Source organism: Monodelphis domestica, chromosome 4, assembly GCF_027887165.1.
Source record: "Monodelphis domestica isolate mMonDom1 chromosome 4, mMonDom1.pri, whole genome shotgun sequence".
In the NCBI taxonomy this organism is placed as follows: Eukaryota; Metazoa; Chordata; class Mammalia; order Didelphimorphia; family Didelphidae; genus Monodelphis; species Monodelphis domestica.
The window spans coordinates 324,786,803-324,808,866 of NC_077230.1; the positions used below are offsets into that span (position 1 = coordinate 324,786,803).

A 22,064-nucleotide genomic window follows, 5' to 3' on the forward strand; every position below is an offset into this window, starting at 1 on the left:
GGATTGCCTATCCATTACCCTCTAAGTAACATTTAATTTTAATGCTTCAGACACTTTAATTTTCCTTAACTTGAGCCAACAAAACAAGAAGAATATTACACTGTTATCATTCTATGTGCAGATTAATGTCATTGTTATGATGTTGAACTTTCATTTCAAGGATTAGTTTGGGTCATTAATGAGGCTCCACAATTTCCTATGAGTAATCTAACCAACTACATGTAATAACGGTTCCCCTCTGGATAAGAAAAAAGAGTCCTCTAGGAAAATCTGTGTCTTTTTATTAGAGTATTTCAATGCATTTTAACATATTGGATTGAAATGGACTATTAAAACACTATGTTGTTGTTGTTCATTTGTTCTTTTAGTTGTGTCTGACTCTCTGTGACCCTATTTGGGTTTTATTGGCAAAGACAAATGGAGGGTTTTGCTATTTCATTCTCCAGCTCATTTTACATATGAAGAAACTGAGGCAAACAGAGTTAAGTAACTTGCACAGGGTCATATAGCTAGTAAGTGTCAAAAGCTAGGTTTGACCAAGGAAGATGAATCTTTCTGATTCTAGACTTGATGCACCACGTAGCTGCCCATATAATGTTATAATAAAGAGAAATATAAGGAAAAAGTAGAATGATGACTAGACTAATGGCTAGCCTTAGATTTAGTACTGGGTTTAGGTTCTCCCTTTGACATACTCGTGCTGAACAAAATGCTTGGTACATAGCAGGAATGTAATAAAAGTTTGTTAACATACTGACAAATTAACCATGAACAAAGTTATTTTAGTTTTCATAAGTTTCTAATTCTCTGAATTGTAGAACTTAGAACTATGACCTGTATCAGTAGACTTCATTTCTGGACCAGGAATTTACTATACTGGTGAAATCAGTACTGAAAAGCGAAAGGGTGAAATTATATTAAAAAGAAATATGGAAACATCTATAAGAGGTGATTCAAAGGAAGGTCAAAATCAGAAGAGCATTAAATGTTGAAGCAAAAGTATATGAAAGAAAATTAGAACACAAATAAAGCTAGAAGTAAAGGAGATTCAGATAAACTTTCAAAAGGACATAGAACAAAGTATAATTGGTGAATTTTTTTGCTTGTTAATTTGTTAAATTTTATTGTTAAAGTAGATGGTGCTAGTTTATGTTTTTCATTTGATATTAATCTTCATTTAATAAACTTATTTGATTGTTTTGTTGATGATCATTAAGTTTATAATACAACACAATTTAAAGCATAGCTGCCCCTGATCAGATATTTTTTGAAGTCTTCAATTAAATAAATATTTATGAAATTCCTGTTATATGCAAGTCTCTGTTCTTGGGTTGCATATACAAAGACAACAATAAGTATTCCCTCTACTAAAAAAAAGCGGATATTCCATAGGTCTTTTGCCTAAGGGTTCTGCTGAATCAAGTTAAGTGTACAAGTAAGTACGCAGAATCAGACATGAGCAAGAAATTGATTCACGATGTTCATTTGCAGCACTTGGTACAAGTAAACCCTTTGTCAGATTCCTCAAAAAGAGGAACTCAAGATTGTCACCAATGAGGATTGATGAGTTAAGGAAATAGAAAAAATGAAAAATTTTACAGAAATCTATCACTTTATCATAGTTGGCAGGAGATATACAAAGAGAACAATGAGATGGACTGTGGAGGAAACCAGGCAGAGCCTAACCCACGAGTCACAATACCCATGATTTGGAATGATAAAATTTAAAATAATTACAATAAAAACTTGGCAGGAGTTTATGATCTCAAATTCTACAACAAATGAACCCAACAGAGGATGAGAAGCTCTCAAAAATTGTTATTTATTTTGATTGAACTAATTTTAAATAGACTTTTTTTCAGGACAAGAAATGCATTTTCACCTGTTTACATTGTTGATAAAGTGTAATTTTGTTTATCTTCCTCTTCACAATTCAAATATTCACAATATTGACATCTCAAATTATTACAAAGAGGAAAGCAAGGCGGAGCTATAAAATAGTCCAGTGTAGATACCCAGAAAGGTTACTGTCTACTGTAAATAAATAAAAAAAAAAACATGACCAGAAAATAGAAGCAAGGATGGATAGATAGCTCAGTATGAATATAAAGGATCTCAAATGATACTGTCAGGAATACAAAAATTTCAAATGACCAGGTTTGCAACAAATGTTATGGAAACAAAAACAGGATTAAAAAAGTTTAAATAATATGTTGGGAATAGGAAAGTCAAAGAGTAGATAAAAGTACTGCTCAGGATGAATGGCTCAGTGATAACAAAGGGATATATTTGTAAGAGATCAGAAAAAGAGGAGAGTGGAAGAAATCTCAAACTCTTATTTTCCCCCATTTTTCTTTTTTCCCAAAGAAGAATGAATTTTGGATTCCGAAGAACATAACAAAAATGGTAAAGGGAGAATTGAAACTGATGGATTGTGAGGAGATGCTGCCAGAGAAACCTCAAGCTTCCCTTAGGGAAATTGTCTCCATAATCAGTAGAAGTACAACCCAGGGTACCCAAAACATGGCTAATGTGATTATTGCTGAACCAGTGTAAATGAACTCTGCAGGATCTTAGAGAATGGGAGAGTGAGGCAGGACTGACTATGGACAAATAGCCTGATCTGAGAAAAAAGAGCAGAGTAGAGTCTAACTCTGAGTTAGAGTTATTTTATAATTAATTTCTATTCATGCTATGTGAGGGAATGTGTTATGATGGAAAGAACAGTGAACTGGAGGCAGGGTATAAGATTATGTTCTACTCCCTATAATAATAATAATAATAATATTTTATTTATGTAACATTTAGTTCTACACACATGTATGTATGTATATATATATTTATATATCATTTTAAGGTTCTCAAAGTTCTCTCTCTTTCTCAAATTATGGTGTTCAACTGTAGCATCACCTCAAACTCAAATTATGTTTCTTTCATGTTTGTAGTAAAATTTGTCCAACTACACTACCTACATCTATGTTTCTCTTATGAAACTTTTCCCAGAACAAAAGGACAAAGGGCTGCTCTGTATCCATTACATGTCATTATTCTCAATTATAAAATGCACATAAAATCATGTAAAGACTTTAAAATGCTATACAAATGTCAACTGTTCTTACTGTTGTTGTCATTTACTAATCTTGTACATGTTCTGGAATTACTGTCTCCATTCCCAATCCCACTGGCAAGTCTATTGAGGGCAACCACCACATTTTCCTGTATGGTTTTATGAGTAACAATGAGGGAGCAGGATTTTTTTTTCTCAAAATCTAAAACTTATGAGCTCTAACTAGTGGGTGCCACTCCTCCCTTATTATCTGTTTAAATCAACTACTCAATCAGATCTGAATTGACTGTTAGAAAGAGACATTTATTCTGCTCGTACCATTGATGAAAATATCCTCTCCTCTAATGTTTTGTAAAACATTCTTATTTGAGTACCTACAGAGTGCAGGGAAAAGTGGGCTCAAGCTTAGAGAGTGAGAAAGTGAAAGCCAGTAACTCACAGCTCCTGTAAGTCCATTTTTTTTTTTGTTCCTCAGGATATTCCCTTTGGTATTATGTATCTTTTAAGCTAGCCTCTTCATAGACTTTTAAATATGTCTTGAGAAGATAGGTGGCACAGCAGATAGAGTGCCAATCCTAGAGTCAAAAGGACTTTAGGTCAAATCTGACCTCAGACACTTATTGGCTGTGTGTCTCTGAGCAGGTCACTTAATCCTGTTTGCCTCAGTTTTCTCATCTGCACAATAAGCTAAAGAAGGCAATGACAAGCCACTCCAGTATTTTTACCAAGAGAACTCCAAACCAAATAGGGGCATGAAGAGTTGAACAGGACTAATCACCACCACCACCACCAAAAAAAATGCCCTTCTTCATCTTGACTAATTTGTCTTTGCCTCCTGAAGAAGATGATATCATTACAAGGACATTGCTAATATGTCAATGAAAAAAGTGCAAACTATGGTCCTCTTAAATTCATAAAATCCTCTCTCTTCTGGCCAGAGAGATTGAGACCACATTTCCTGCATAAAATTATTCCAGTTTATCCAAAGGCTTTCAAGAATATCTAAACCAATTAATGACTTTTTCTCATAGTCGAAAACCTATGATGCTTTAAAGAAAAACCTTGTCTTCTTTCTTAGAATCTATATTAAGTATCAATTCCAAGGCAGAAGAATGATAAGGACTAGGCAATTGGTGTTAAATCACTTGCCCAGGGTCACACAGCTACAAAATGTCTAAGGCCAGATCTGAAACCAAGACCTCCTGTCTCTAGACTTGACTTTCTAGCCACTGAGCCATCTAGTTGCCCCTAAACCTCTGATTGATGGAGATATATTCTCACCTGGAAAAAAAGATACTGTGGTATAGAATCAAATATAAAATCCTCTTTGTCATTTAAAGCCCCTCACAACCTATATTTTTTCTTTCTAGTTTTCTTATTCTTTCCTCCCTTTACATACTCAGCAAACCAATAACATTGACATCTTAAGGTTCCTTCAAGAAGATATTTATCTCATGATTTCAGGCATGTTCTAGAATGTTCTTCCTCATCTCTGCTCTTGGCTTTCCTGATTTCTTTTAGGTCTCAACTAAATTCTCACCTTCTCTAAAATGTCTTTTCCTGACTCTAGTAATGCTAGTGCATTTCCTCTGAGATTACTTCCAATTAATCCAGCATTTATTTTGTTTGTACATGGTTCTTTGCCCATTTTCTCCTCCAAAAGATTGTGAGCATCTTAAGGATGGGATCATTGGTGGGCTTTCTCTGAATCTCTAGTGCTCAGTATTGTGCCTAGTACAAAGTAAGTACTTAAATGCTGGTTGACTTGCTGACTAACTGTACCCTGCTTCCTTCAACTCTAGAGTTTAATAGTCAATTCATGGCTGCCTTGAGGGATTAAAGGAACATAGATTTAGAATTAAAAGGGACCATTGATAATACTGAGTCAAATTTCCTCTTAATACACAGGGGAACACAGAAGCACAAAGAGATTATGGCACTTGCTTGGATTCGCACAGTTTTTCATATGGCTAAGTAGTATTTGAACCCAGAATGTTCAGAGTCCAGGTTCAGCACTCTATCCATTGTTCTATGCTGCCTCAAGACAAATTTCTCGGGATGGAACTTGAAAATCTACAGAACCAAGTTATCTCCAAAAGCCATAGATGGGCTCTTTACTCCAAAGAAAGATTGAGGTTGTATGGGAAAACTGAATAGATGCAGGTGTTAAATGAGCAGCTTACAGGAGGTATGGCACTGAGGATCCCTTAAGATTGAATTGTGGAGCAGACCTTATCTTCCTTTGAAATAAACAGGATACAAACATAGGTCTTTAGCCATGGCAATAATAAGAATGATGATGACAATAATAATAGCACTTAGTAAGCAATATGTGTTGGGCACTATGCTAAATAATTTAGAAATATTTTTTTTATTTGATTCTCATGATGATCCTAGAAGATAGGTGCTATCATTATTTCTACTTTGAATTTGGTGAAACAGAGGCAAAAAGAGGTTGTGTCAAAAGTCATATAGCTATTAAGTATATGGAATGAGATTTAAGTGTCTGAAGCAGGATATACATTCAAATATTCCTTACTAAAAACCTGAGACTAGCATAATTTTTTTTAAAGAATCCCTTACCCTTTGTCTTAGAATCAATACTGTTTATGGTTGCAAAACAGAAGAGTGGTAAAGGCTAGGCAATGAGGGTTAAATGACTAGTCTAGGGTCACACAGCCAGGAAGTATCTGAGGTCAAATTTAAACCCAGGGTCTCCCATCTTTGGGCCTGGATCTCAATATACTGAGCCAGCCAGCTGCCCCCACTACTAAGATCTTGAATAAGCTTGAAAAAAATTAAAAAAAATCAATCATAATCAAATAAATGTGTATTATAGATGGATGCTAAATTTATTAATTTTTTTTACACAGTCTTAGAATCCTTATTTTAAAAGTATTCCTTGTCCCCTCTTCTAGTCAGTCCACCACAGGTAATGTAAGGTAGAACAAATTTAGATGTTGAATCATTGGTGAAGGAACAAACAGACCCACTTAATACTTCATGCCAGGCATTAGGCCTACTAGAGGAGAAACAGGATTTAGCATATGTTCTATACTTACCTATCTATCTCTTACTTTTTAATCACAATGAAGAGCATGATTAATCTGTCACAGAAAAGATTTCCAAATAACCATAATTGTACCAATGTATTTCACTGTCATTTCTATCAGGAGAGACATTATTTCCTTTAGAAGTAGAGAATTTAAGATTTAGAAACAGGAGACAAAACAGCATAATGGAAAAGAATATTGGGTTTGAGATTATTGCACTTAGACCTGTCTCCTGTCTTGAATATTTAACTCTTTTTAAGGCCTTGAGAAAGGCATTTGATTTCTCTGTGTTTTAGTTTCTCATTTGTAAAATGAGGACAATGTTTTTTTTTTTACAGGGTTATTATAAAGTGGTTAAGTGCAGCAGATTAAAATACTAGCCCTGCAGTTTACTACCTCTGTGGACCTGTGGTAAGACAATCCATCCTCTGAGACCTCAGTCTCTTCATCTATAAAATGTGGAACTGAAACCAGGCCACCTCGAAGGTCCAGTAGAGTTCTAAATTCTGTCAAAAATCTATAGAATCACTGAGTTCTGTATAAATGTGTATTATTTTACAGAGAAGCTAACTTAAAACCAGAGAAGTAATATGAGTCAGTGGCATAGCTGGGGCAGAATTCAGCTCTCCTAATGTCTACATGTTTGCATGTGTCTCAGCAGACATTTATGGATGCCTCTATCTGCTACCTATATTGCTAATCTTTCCTCTTTATTAATTATTGGTTATTTATCAGATATTTTGATTGATATCTATCTATCTGTTTTAAAGAGACAGGTTGGCTTGCAAAGTAGGAAAAAGAGATCGCCCTGAAGCCAGAAAGACATAGTTTTGAGTCTCACCTTTGATATATACTGGTTTTGTTATTCTAGGAAAGTCATGCCCCTCTTGGTGGTCATGTGACTGTCCAAGACTGGCTGTTGCAGAGAAGGTGCAGACCTGCTGTAGAAAATATTTGTATCCAGGATTCCTTATATGCATGATATCACAAATCCAGTCTCTAAACTATCTTGACTGTTAGCTTTGGTTGCTTATCAATTAATCAACCTACAGTTGTTAAGGACTTCTTATGAGCCAGGCATTGAGTCTATAAGCAAAATAATGAACCAACCTCAGTCCTTAAAGAGTTATTATCCTATAAGGGCAATTAGCATGTACATATATAATTATAATTAATACTCATTTAAAGAAGATAAAAGGAACCTTGGAGAAGAATATCCTAGAAACCAAGGGGACCAACAAGACTTTTTGCAGGTATCACTTTAGATGAGCCTTGAAAAAAGGGAGGAATTATAAAAGTCAGCAATAAGAAAATAATGCATTTCAACCTAGTGATAACCTGTCCAAAGGTCCATAGCCAGGAGAAAGAAAAAATGCTAGAAACAGCATCAAGGAAGATTTAAATGTGGTACACTGTATTATGTAATGGAATATTATATTGCCATAAAAATATGAGAATTTGAATAACTATGGAAAGGCCTATGTGAAGTGATATAAGATCCATAAAAACAGAATTTTATGTGCATTGACTATAACTATACTTGATCATAGCTGAAATAAGCAAAAAAACTGAAATGCACAATAAAGTATTATTTATAGATATATAATATAGCCTCTGTGTTCTTTCAAGGTTGTCTGTTCTTTTTCAGATTTCTTTTATTTTGTATTATGTATACATATGTAATATTTAAAATAAAATTTATATATCACATATATAACATTCATTTGGTTTTACTTTGTTAAATCATGAGGGTTTGTATAAGATCTCATTTCTTAGCTTGCATTTTTATTTGATTACTTTTTTTGGTTGGGAGGGTGTCTGAGTCATTGGCATCATTATGTCTAACATTAATTATAATGTATGATTTGTATGAAGGCTAAAAAGTTGTAATTCTTACCCTTACAGATAGAGAAGGCTTGCTAAGAGGTATAAGGATAGCAAAATAAAGATAGAATAAAAAAAAGATTTTGCAGACTTGAACAATGGGCTAAATATAAGAAGATGAAATGTAATAGAGATAAATGTAATGTCTTACACTTGTGTTAAAGTAAATCAACCGTACTAGTGGGATTGGAGAGATGTAGCTACATAACTATTCATGTGAATTAAAAGAAAAAGAGGTGTAGGAGATTTATTGGGTTTACAATCTCAATATAAATCAATGCTGTGACATGGTAGCCAACAAAAAGCTTTAAAAAATTCCATCTGTTTCTCCTTTATTCAGTATTTGAGTTAGTATGATACTTTTAAAAGTTTTTCTCCAATGACATCAACAAGGGAAAATTTATTAGCTATATTCTTCATTAGGATACTGATGATGTTACATGCATGCCAACTGCACTAACCCCAACAACAGTGATTTTATTCTGGGGAATTTGGTCATCTTTTAGAACATTCAGAATCAACTGATTCTTGATAGTTCCCATCTTGGAAGTGGAGGTAACACATGTTTGAATAAAGTTGCTTGCTCAGACTGTTAGGAGTTGTGAGGTAAGAGACTGCTGCTCCTAAACCTTTGCCGTAGCCAAAAAGAAAAAAAATCTAATATTATCTTAGGCTACACAAAGAAGGGCAATGTGTCCAAAACTAGGGAGGTCATAGTCCAACTGGGTCCCACCCTGGTTAAAACATAACTGCAGCCTGCACTGAGTTCTGGGCACTATAGACATAAGTTAGAGAACCTATAGAATAGGGTGTCTAAGATGTTGAAGAGCCACATGCAGATATAGGGAAGGGAATGGATGTATTTAGCTTAGTGAAGAGAAGACCCAAAAGAATACATGACAATTATCATTGAGTATGAATTTGACTTTTTGGCTTCAGAGGGAGGAACTGGAATAATGGATGGCTATGACATAGTGGTAGATTTTGGATTAATATAAGGAAATATTTTTTAAATAGAGTAATCAATAAATGAAATTATTTTGCCTTCAAAGATAGTTGTTTCCTCATTCTTGGAGGTTTTCAAACAGGTTAAGAGATGACTTCTTGGATATGTAATGGAAGGGAACCTTGCTCAGAAAGAATAGGTTACATGACTTTGGCGGCTCATTCTGACCTTAGGATTATATAATAAATAAAAATAATAGCTAGCATTTGTAAAGAGTTTCAAGGTTTGAAAAGCTCTTTATAAATATTACCTCATTTTATCCTTTCATATTCTGGGAAGTTGGAATTATCACCATTTTACAAATGAGAAGACTAAGGCATTCCAGCTAAATGATTTGTACAGAATTAGATAGCTTTGAATAACTATAAATATCTGAGGCAAGATCTGAAACCATGCCTTCATGATTCCAAGTCCAGGGTTCTACCTATGCTTCATCTACTAATAGCAATATCAGGGACTGTTCACTCTTCTCTGAAACACTTATTTTTTTTATTATTTAGTTTTATAATTATTTTTCATGTAACACAACTCTGCTATAATGTGGTTTCCATGAGAGTGAGTATGATACTTTACATGTTCCTTTCCCCATAGTATATATTATATATTTGTTAAATTTAATTGAATTTTAGTTTTTAAGTGGCTAGGAATATAGGGAGTTTCCCATAAACTAAGGAAAAGGTGTTTTTGAGACCTTCCAGCCAATGCCCCAATCATAAAAATATTTAGAAGCCAGCTTGCAATCAACCTGATCAAGCATCACAATTCATGCTTGATTACGATCAGTACATAGAAGTTTCTTGTTTTATGATGTTTCTGAAATTATAACTTTCTACCTATGCCAAAATTACTCCCCAGGAGGAATATATAAAGTAAGTCTAGCTTTCTATCATTTTGTCTTGTCAAGATGTACGAAATTATCATCATGATCAGTTGGAGTCACCCAAGGAGACCAATCTAAGGTAGGGAATGGAGGTCGTGATCTATTTTCCTTAGACTTTACAACTCTAAATTCTCCATATTTCTTCTTCATTTTACATATTCCTATGTTTATCCAATCCACATGTTACAGTGATAAATCCCTCTGTTGTGAATGATAATGCTTGAACTGATAATGTAACAGTGCTTTATTGGTCCATTCTTGGAACAAAGCAATGACTGATATAACATTTGCATTGATTCAGTATATTAACTGAATGAATCAAGCAATCAGCAAGTATTTATGAAGATACGACTATCTTCCAAGCACCAAGTCAGGTGCTGGGAACAAAAATGCAATAAATGAAACATTCCCCATTTATAAGAAGCTTACATTCTAATGGAGGAGTTCAAACAAGGACATATAGAAGAATATATAGAAGAAATACAAAATAGTTAAATATAAAGTAGTCTGAGAGTAGTTGAAGGGGTCTGGAAAGGCTTCATACATTACCTATATTCAGTCCTTAGGAAATCTTTCCCAGAATTGTTTGTTCTAAAAAAAAGTGATTGGTCCATTGGTCAACTGGTGAAAATTCCTGGGTCATTTGTACCTTTTTATTTGTCAGAGTTTAGAAATCCCAAGACCAAAGAGTGATTTCATGGAAGATCAAGTCCACATTTCTTACTTTTGTGTTCTTTGTCCAAAATCCCATCATAATTTTATGAACTAGTGATTAAGTATGGCAGCATCTTGATAGGCATCATTACAATTTTAGAAATAAACCACACTTAGATTTCACTGCCATATTTAAGGAAATGTCTTTGATGGTTCATTTCCTTGATCAGTTTTCATTTACAAACCTCTCAACATTGGTTAGAGCTGACTGCATGGATTATAGAACTAAATATAAGGACAACAACACTGCATCAAGAGAAACCTAGAGGATAATGACAGAGTCATAGTGGATACAAGCCTTCAGGGATAAAGAAGATTTTGGATAAAAAAGAAGTGATGTTCAAAGGGATAAGGCAGATGGAAGAATGTGCTGGTTTCTATGCATGAAATTGAACTTTGAAAAAAAAAGGTTGTTTAAAATTGTAGCTTGAGAATTACCACAAAATCATAAGAGTGTAGGATCAAGGATCTAGAATAGGATAGAATTAAGAGATCATTGAGTCCAACTCCCTTTATCTTTTTTGATATGAGAAAATTAAAGCAAAGAGAGGTCAAGGGATATGTACAGGATATATAACTAATAGTTAAGTAGCTTCTCAATTCTTTTATGAACTCCAAACTGCCACTCAAAAATCTTTATTACATATGTACATACATCAAGGACTTGTGATTTCCTTAGGTATGGAAGTTCTCTACTGGCAAAGATTGCAATTTATCCATAACATTTAGTCTCACAGAGTTATCCAAGACTGAGAAAGGTTAAGTGGCTTGTCCATAGTTATGTAACCAGTAGATATTCTAACTGTGATCTGAAATAGATGTTCTTGACTGTGAATGCATGGCCTAATGGATAGAGGTAGCCTTAAAGTTAAGAGTTAAAGGGTAAGTTCTCTTTCTAAGACATTCTGGCTAAATCACTTAATCACTCAATGCTTTAGGCAATTTCCCAAGAATAAAAATTGAGGAGTGTGACAAGGAAATCACTTTAAAAGACTGATATATATGATGGGGAAGTTTCCAACATTCATAAGTCTAAGAAATTTTAAGGTTTACAGGAGAAAGTGTCAAATACCCTTGATAGGAGGAGTGTTTTCATGTGGAAATTCCCTAGAGAATGAAATCATAAATTCAGTCCTTTTTTTTTTTTAACTATTCCTGACTCCAGATCTAAGGTTTTATTCAGTATATATGCCATGCTACCACAGATAGAGTATTGAAAAAAAGTTAAAGAATTCCTTTATTAGGAATATTCAACTGACCTGTCCACAAAAGCATGGTGAAGAATAAAGATGGGATCATTAGCAGATCCTTGTACCTGGGACATCGTGCCATTCATGTAGATATGTAAAGCGTTATGCATGGTGCTCTGAGATGCATCTGCTATGCCAGTAAGTGGATTTGCAAAACCTGTGAATAAAATGAAAATGAAAGCACTTTTAATTTTCTTTAAAGTCACAAAATTCTAAATAACTATTTTAATCTCTATTGCTTTTTAAGATAAACTACAAAATCTTCTATTTGGCATATAATCCTCTGCATAACTGGGTTCCTTTCTACCTTTCTAGTGTTCTTTTCTTATGTTGATGTTACATATGCCTCCCAGGTACTTATGCCTTTCCAGTGTTCTCTTCTTATTCACCCCTATGTATTCTGTGATAACAGTGATATTGACCTCTTTGCTAGTTCTCAGGGTCTATTCTTTCACCTTCCTGTGCATTTTTCATTGGCCATCCCTCCTGCTTATGATTTTCTCTTTCATCTCTGCTTCCAGACTTCCTTCAAGTACCAGCTAAAATTCTGTCTTCTACAGGTAGTATCTATTGATGACCCCTCCCCCCTTAATGTGTTACCTTCCTTCTATTTATTATCTCCAATATATGATGTATATATATTTTGTCTCTATGCAATTTTTTTTCCATGCTATATCCTTCCTTGTAACCAGAATTGTCTTTTCCTTATCTTTGTATTCTCAGCACTTAGCATGGTGCTTGGCATCTAGCAGAAATGTGCTAACTGATTGACTAATGGTCTAAAGAATCAATGGGTAGACTCTTTAGAAAAGAGGATTTGAGTTGACCTGAATGATAAACTTTCTTTTAGATTCTTACCTTCTGTCTTAGACTCAATACTATGTTTAAATGACTTGCCTAGAGTCACATGGCTAGGAAATGTGTGAGGTCAGATTTGAACCCAGGTCCTCCTTTCTAGGCCTGGCTCTCTATCCACTGAGCAACTGACCTAACCTAAAACTTCTTAATAATTAGAATGAGATATCCTGGAGCTGGTGATGGTGTTGGTGGTATATACTATGAGAACAATTAGGGGCTATTCAAACAGAGCTTGGATGATCACTTATTAGGAGTTGGTAACTTGAGTACTTGGGTGGCACAGTGGCTAGAGTACTGAGTTTAGAGTCACAAAACCTGTCTCAGATACTGATGAGCTGTGTGAGAAATAAATGAACCTGTAAATTAATTTCATTTCTCTCAGGATCATTTTCCTCTTCTGTACAGTGAAAGGAGTTGGACTTGAGGGTCTCTCAAGTTCTCACTGACCTCTACCCTCTACATCAATGATTCTATGACATTTCCAGTCCAATGTGATGTTAGTATGAAGGAAAGAGAAATTAGAGTATAACTAATCAATCATCAAACAGTTATAAGTGTCTACTATATTCCAGGCCCTGCTCTAGGTTCTGGAAATACAAAAAGTGAAAGCTCAATTTAACTAGCATTAAGATTGTTCTTGACATGTTAGAGGTATTCAATATATCCTATTGAATTAAGTTTTCCTTGCAGCAAATTTCAGTCCAAATAATCCAGGAAAATGTTTTAGATGAACTCTAGAACTTTCCATTTTAACCTCATATCCCAGACAGATTAGGTTCAAGTTTTACCTCTGAGATATATGACCATGAGTAAGAGCTTTAATCTCCTAGTACCCCAGATGAATCTCTAAAAAAATAAGTTATAGAGAAGTTACTGGCCTAGAAATTTGGGTGGAGGAAATTTCCACATGAAAGAAAGCCACCTACCCATGAAATCACAGGTCAAGATTGGAAAAAATACAATATAAGGTACTCTCCTAAAGGAAAGGGAGAAACAAAAATGAAACAGTACTTCCTTAAAGGAATTTATGTAATTTTGAAGACAGCATAGTAACAAACATAGCTTTAGCACAAAATGTTTAGAGTTGTAATCTGCATCTTCATGATCCCATTTGGGGTTTTCTTTGCAAAGATAACTAGTTTGCCAATTTCTTTCTACAGCTCATTTTACAGGTGAAGAAACTGAGGCAAACAGGGTTAACTGACTTGCCTAGGGTCATGCAGAGCTAGTAAGTGTTTGAAGTCAAATTTGAACTTAGGTCTGTCTGATTCCAGGTCCAGCACTCTATCCATTGCACTATCTGGCTGCCCAAATATGGAATAGATGGGTGATAGAGATCCTCTGCCTTCCTTATACCTCTCACAGTATTTCTAAGAGTTAGCTCACCACTCAGAAATACAGAAAAGCATCAACATAGCAAAAGTTATCTTGAAGTCCTGGAAAATATAACTATAACCTTCCTGATATCCAGAGATTGTACATTTTTCTGGTATGCAAATATCCTCAAAGTCAACAGTATATTTTATACTCTTTCTTATGTCTTAGAATCAATCCATTCTAAGGCAGAATAGAGGTAAAGGCTAGGCAGGTGGGACACATAACTAGAAAATGTCTGAGGTTAGATTTGAACCCAAGTCCTCCTGATTCCAGTACTGGCACTCTATCTACTGTGCTATATACTTCCCTTTAACAGGGTTTTGACCAGAGTAAGAACCCTCTATGAACAACAATCACCATTCTATCTTGAATATTTGAACAAATTGCCATCCTTACATACTGGCTTAAAAAAAAAAGCAGCATTATTTCTTATTACATCATTTACCTAATCTTGACTACACTGCTTTTCTTAGCTTTTTTGCCAATAGACTATATCTTAAATAATTTTCTTTCTCTCAAAATATAAGTTTGATTTTTAAAGCTATTAGAGATCAAGAGCCATGTTTTATGTTCTTCATTTCACACAATACTTAACACAATTATTTTATTATTTGCAAAAGTTCAACTTTTAAAAATTAACTGAATAATCAGATTCTTCTAATCAGGTTGGAGAGGAAGAGACAAATTCCCTAGGACTTACATTTCCAGAGACTCAACTCTATCAAAGCTGTTAAGCTGACATTATTAAAAAAATACAGCAATGAGAAGCAGATAATGAAAGCAGTATATATTCAAAGATTAAGCATCTCAGAGTATGAGCAACTTTTAAAAAAATTTCATCATTTACATTTTGGTCATGAAAGTCATCCTCGTGGTTTAATTTCAATAGCTTTCAATACTGAGTTTCTGTCACCTGTTGAAGGTGGAATAAATAGAAAATATTCTGGAAATCCCAAATACTTTTGCATTAAAAAGGCCCAGAACAATCATCAAGTCTATCCCACTCTGCCCCCTCACTCCTCAAACCTTACCCACCCTCTAGGTCAAGAACTGTGTGTGAAATACTGCTAGCTAGGCCAAAGAGAATATTGAAATATGTAAATTATTAACTTGAAATCACAAATTGACCTAAGGTTCATGAAAAATATGTTATGTTCCCACCAAACTAGATGGTAAAGTTCACTGAAAGTATCACTAGTTCAAGGAGTGGGGTTATATTGAACCCAAGTTAAGGATAAACTTTACTTACCTACAGCAACTAACTGGGAAGTGAAAGAATGAGAGAAAAGAAATCTCAGCCCTCTCCATTGCTAATTATATTTCAGTCAGTTGGTATTTAATTTATGGGAGTACTAAATATATAAAAACACACTAGAAGCTATAAATTTCCCCCCAAAGGAGGAAAAAAGCCAAAAAAAGTAAACACAGTTGCTCTATCAAGCAACTGAGCCATTTAGACTCTTGTCTGTTGTCATAGAATTAGTTAATAGTTAATCTTAAGATTCTGGTTAATAAAGAATCATCACATGTGCCAAGCCACATTTTCCCAAGATTCAGAGTTAGACTAAAATGAAATATATCCAATTTAACTAAATTTAATAAGCATTTATTAAATTTCTATTATTGGCAACCACTTTTGACAGAATAGTCCTTGCCCTCAAGTAACTTACATCCTATTGGAAAAACCTGAAAACAGATGAATGTAATATTCATTCTGATCTACTTGCTTAACTTCTTTTTGCAACAGAAGGTCAGTATCCAAGTAATGGCTTATTCAGAATTATATATTCTCAATTTTTTAATATTATCATTCATATGCTTCCACTGGTTAATTTCCTACCTATTATCAGATGGGAACCCCAGTTACCTTTCAGAAAAAGGCATTAACTAAAGCAGTATGTTAAAAAAACAGTTTGAATAAAATATTCCCAACAAACAAGGGACACATATTCCACTGCACGCACACATACAGGTTTCTGATTAGTAAGTTCAAACTTAAAATACTACTGTTGTGAGACACTTATGTGGGGCATCTGAAAAGTATTGGGATTATTTTTTCCCTTTGTGAGAAGTTACTCATGTAGTTCTTCTTGGATATTGTTCTTCATTTGTTATGCCATCTGCTGATGAGCCAGAACATGACTTCCCTGATATTCTGCAATCTCTGCAGATAATAATACTATCCACAAGGTAACTGCAAGTCCATACAAGACATGCACATTTCAAGATTGTTGAAATTGTTGGTTAGTGACTTCCTAACTTCTGTAGTTACTGCCATCATACTCTGGGAATTCTGCTACTGATTCAGGTTGCCAATAGAAACAGTGATTACATTTCAGAGTTAGGGGTAAGGGAGAGACAGAGACAGAGACAAACAGGCAGAGAGAGAACAGAGAGGCAGACAAAGAGAAAGGCAGAGACCTAAGCAATCTCCTCCAAGTAGCTTGGCTGGAAACTCCTTTACCACTAGAATCACTTATGTCTAGACTTCTTGATTCTAAACTGACTTGTTTTATACATTTGTTGATCATACTATTTCTCCTTTGTGGGTTATTTATCTTTATTCAATAATAAAAACATTTTATTGCACAAATTGAGTAAAGATTTGTTTCAGGTAGTGAAATACTATGTTTCACTTGTCTGATGGATGGATTATTTCAGTCAAAGCTGTGTGAGCCTTCTGTAATTACATTAACTGAGACAGAGTATCTTCAAGCTTATTTAAATGTATGACAATTTGAGGAGCAAAAGAACCCTACTCTCTAGGAGGAATAAAGAAAAGTTTTGCACATGATATAATACTTGAGTTGATTGAACACTAAGAATTCTAATAGTGTCAGAGGTGAGAAAGCACTACATTCCATGGACAGAAGACAACCCAATCAAAGATACAGTAGGGTGATAGACTGGCAAGTAGGCTAATTTAACTAAAATAAAGAATGCAGAAAGATAATTAATATGAAATATGTCTGGAAAGATAGGCTAGAGCCAGATTATGAACAATTTTTAGCCATCTTCTTGCCATATTATTGTTTCCCAGACTCCATCTTGGAACCATATTGGTACTTTATGGAACTATCTTGGCTTGGCAGCAGTGAGCCTTTGCCATTTCAATCCCAGCCCAAATCCCAAAATCGTAGCTCCTTAATAATCTATGCCATTCTCTGTTTTAACTCTGCTTTCCACCTTTAGCTCAGGAAAACAATAATCAAATTAAAATGATCATTTCTGAAAAGAACAGAGCAATCAATTACTCTTTTTACTGCGATTTCATTCCTTGTGACTTCTCTCACCAAAACAATCCTCTCTGACCACCACTACCACATATGTATTTCCCTTTTGGAATATAAGTTCCTTAAGGGTTGTGTTTTACTTTTTCTATTTGTATTTCCAGTATTTAGCATAGTACCTGGCACATGGCAGTTCTTTAATAATTTTTTTAACTCAAGCTATATATTATTTGATCATGGTGGTCATTATCTATGATCTCCAGGATATAATCTCTCCTTTCTAAAGGAGTTCAGCCCCTGAATCACAGTCTTACTTTACCCCTAATTCATACACTTTTCCTACAGTTGGGGGCTTCAATGGACATCCTAATGTCCTCTCATATACCAGCCTCACCCAAAATTGTGTCTCTCTCTGCAGAGCAATTAGTATTGAACTATTGATTCCCAGTCCTCAGCCACCTAGGAAGTTATACTCTCACTTGATTTAGTCAGCAGCTTGGTTCAGAAAAGGCCTTCCATTTCCCTCCAGAAATTAAACCCCTAGTCCCTTTTCCCCAGAAGTCTAAGTTCCATTATCTGATCATCTTCCATCTTCCCCAGACCTTTCTTACTAGTGACCCTGCTCTCTTAATTCCCCTTTGTGGGTACCTTCCATCACCTCTCCAGTAGAATGGTAGCATAAATGGAGGTGGTTCAACTCCTTCTGTCTCCAGGAAACCCATTCACTTACTATTATCTAAGGCCTGAGATACTAAGACTACAGTCTCTGGAATGCAGTTGCAGCAAAGCAGTTTACCCCTTCTCTCCTCCAAAAAAAGTTGGCAGCCATGTTATAAATAAAATTAATCTTGGAGGTTTATTACTAGATTTATAGACATTTATTTGAAAGAAAGAGAGAAATAGGTTTCAGCCTTTCTAATAATAGGTAAAAATCCACTCTGAGACAAGGCATGTTAGAGATAAGAAAGAGCAAGACCTGGCCAGAGAAAGAGCTCCTCAACTACCTGCACTAGCTTTTCAAAACCCATACTCTTCCCCACTCTGGATCATAAATGACTTGCAAGCATCACGCCATGTTATAAATGCCTGCATTGATTGCTGGCAATGGGACACTGATGGTGGGATACTGGAGGACCCCAACGTCAGGCCATCAGAACTTCAGATACAACACATTACTCTGTGACTCCTATGTTGAGTCTTTCTAAGATGGTCCTTAGAGGTCTTAGAGGTCCCCCAAATAATTACCTCATGCAGCCAGTAGAAAGTTTTAGGGAGTCCCACCCTTGTCATTAAATTGTTAAATACCAAATTGTATTCTAAGATGTGAAATGGTTACAGATATGACATCAAGCATGCAGAGAAAAAAAATCACTTTCCTGATTTTAAATCAATCACCAACCTACTGTAATGATATTTATTGCTTCAAAGAAAGAGAGAAAACAAAGAGAAAGACAGGAAAACTCTGGTGGTATGAAAGAAGCACTCTTTCAAATTTACTTATGTAACATGTGGCTTAATTCGGGAAATAGGAAGTGTACATCACAAGATCCCACATGTGGATTTCAGGAGGCTACTTACCACCAGTAAGCTCTTGGAATGCTAGATCGAAGCTTCTTAGAGCAGAGATTCAAAAAAACTGCACATCAGAACTCTCTGGGAGCTAGCCAAATCCTGAGAGACAAAGGAAGCTGTAACTTTCAACTTGATTCTGACTTTTTTTTTCTTATTTTAAATAGCAAACTTACCCTGAAGCCATGAATGTGATTCATTAGCATTTATATTTCTTTCAAAGTTTCTTTCATTTGGTTCAAGAGATTCCCCAATTCAAGGGAACAAAACACTGAAGCAAATCCGGTACTGGGTGGATGTTTCTTGGCCTGTGTAATTATTGGAAGACTACTTGTGTCATAAATATTCTAATTGATTTCCTCGTTTATTTGAAGATTGACTTGAGTCAGTCCTATTCATCATACCATAGATTCAACAAAGAATTCAAGGCAGATTTTTTCCTTGCATTTTAAAATTTGAAATGTCAAAAGATTAAGGCATTTCTGCCACCCCCTGGCTACACTAGGAAATAATCCTGCTTGTCCCCTTAGCCCAGAAGAGGCCAAGGAAGGGGGTCCAATGAATCAGGCAAATGTTCCTGAGAGTCAGATGTACTTAGCACCCAGTTTCTGGGGAAATCTTGTGATATCCATCTTGTGAGACTTCACATCCAGTGGGCATAAGACAGTGGGAACCCACAAGGATCTATATTTTCCCAGCATTCATGGGTTTTCAAAAACTCCCTCATTTTTCTCCTTCTGTAATGCACACATCAATCCTTAAAATTCCTCATGGGGCAAGAATTCTTCCATTCCTCATTTTTTTTATTTTCATGAAAAATGATATTATAGATAAAATTTTATGGACTGTCTAGGCTTGAAGAAAACCACCTGCATTCAGATTAGATGTATGGCTTTGGGAAGGCACTATAACACTGAACTATCAAATGACAGAAACCAGGGAATTACCCTGTGAATCAGAGAGCTCAATAACCTGCAAATAGTAAGTCAAGCAGCAAGTTTTAAAAGTTAAAAGGCTCTTCAGACAGCATTTTACACTTTACTTTTCATTTATGGTTGAATTAATAGCATTTACTACATTCAGTACCTTTCATCGGTATGCTAAGTTAGTACATCAACATTAATGATCAATGTTGAAGCTAGTGTGCTATAAATCATGCCAATTTTGCATTGTTTTCTACATTATTTTATTTTATATTTATTTTTATTTAAAATCATTAAGTCATTTGAATGAATTCCAATTTCCCTTAAAAAACTGTTTTAACTTTTTATTACATAAAATTCATTTAGTTGTAGTTTCAAAATTAATGCAAAACAAGCATTTCTTTCTCATTGTTTCTCTCACTGAGTAAATAAAGGCACATACACATAGACGTGTACACATCTCTATATGTTTTTGTATTATGTAACCTGCAAAAATTGGAAATAAAAGCATCTACTTCATGAGGTTGTTGGACAGTATATAAATGCTAACTGCATATAGGCATATACATGTATATGTACTTACATACCTAAGTATACACAGGCAGATAATACTCTCTTTATAGCAGCTTCCCAACTTACACTTGGTAATGACATTTGCAGGTTGGGTAACTAGATGGGGGCTCATACTTTGGGTTGTAAAATGTAATCCAAGGCACTATCCTTCAAAAATCTATTATTTACAAGCTTACACATTTATTTTCTCCCTTACGAATGACCCAGCACACACAATTAGTTAGATACAAAAACATCTACTAAAATGACATGATAAAAGGAGTAGTTCTGAAACATTTACCCTGCTCTACCATTTTTATGACTTATGTTCCCACAAATATACAATGAGTCAGTGGGAAGAGTGGGCACAAAGTTAGAAATTACTGGTAGTAAGGCATCCATGCAGGCAACATAAATTCTTTTGTCTGCTTCTAGGAGTTCCAGTTCCATTAGCTGAAGTGTTTCTTCTATATTGTAGACTTTCAACATCTGTGTCTAGAACATTTGTCTCTGATTGATTGTGTCCTGAATTCTCTTGAACTTGAACTCTCAAAATGTTTTACAGCAGAGGTATCAAATATGCCTTTTACTGAAAACAGATTAAAATGCATCTGGGAAATATTTAAGGAAAAAATACAATAAACATAGACAATTTTAACATGTGGTTTCCCTAAGGCAATTAGCAACCTGCAAGGATCTTTAGATATGAGACAGTGGCCCCCATTTCTATTCAAGTTTGGCACCATTGCTGAGTAGCATACTTCCTTTAAGGTAAGTCACTGTTTGATACCATTTACAATGGAGAAAAGGGGAAAGACAAATCCTCCCTCCATATCCAATCCAAGTCTTTAAAAGTTTTAGTCTTCTGAACTCTCTAGGGATGTATTATTCCCATTCTACTCAAGCCTACCATCCAATGTCCCACCCTTAAATTATCTATGCATTTCACTATGTTTTCTGACATCAATAGACTCTGGGCAACAACTTTGCTTTCATTTTTTATCTTTCCTTTCTCATTTCTTTCATCTTCTATTTCTTAATGACATATTGCTCCCTCTTAAAGACAGATACCTTGACTTCTCTTTCCAACACTGGCTCCACTTTCACTTACTCCCCTTGGGGAGATAAAATATTTCTTATTCCCCATTTTCACTTTTATGTTCTCACTTTACCACTATCACTTCACAACCTCTCTTCTTTGAATTTTACTCAAATTATATCTACTACCCAATCAACATTCTGGAAGCGATAGTCAATTAACCCCTCAATCACTCCTCTTCTCTCTTCTATTGAGTTCAGTGTATGGCTCACAGTATTACTCTGTTCCTTAGTTAATACTCTTTTATTAGGAGATTAAAAAAACAGATTGATATTCATTCAAACATTGAATCACTTCAAATGGCTTACTTTTCTGTCCCAACTCAGTCATATACAGAGATGGTCATATCCTTTATCTTACTAGCACCTACAAATTCACCATTTCAGTGTTCATTAACTCTGACATTCTATTATCTGATTCTATTTTACTATCATTCTACCTCTCCTTTTGCTTTGCAAATCTCAAATCCTGTCCAATCACACCATGACCTCCAATCCCTTTATTTCCCAGTTCATATCTGAACTAATTACATTCTTCTCCCTTCCCCATTTTGACTCTTTGATAAACCATTTGAATTCTAGACTGTGCTCTTATTTTAGTGA

General features: G+C 35.0%; 1 protein-coding gene across 1 annotated transcript in view; it reads right to left on the minus strand.

Annotated features, from left to right (window-relative positions):
• Positions 1 to 22,064, minus strand: part of TYR (tyrosinase) — a 167,667-nt gene that overhangs the window by 93,180 nt on the left and 52,423 nt on the right. The window contains exon 3 of the mRNA XM_007490939.3: positions 11,864 to 12,011. Coding sequence (XP_007491001.2) covers positions 11,864 to 12,011 — 148 coding nt within the window. The remainder of the gene's footprint in view (positions 1 to 11,863; positions 12,012 to 22,064) is intronic.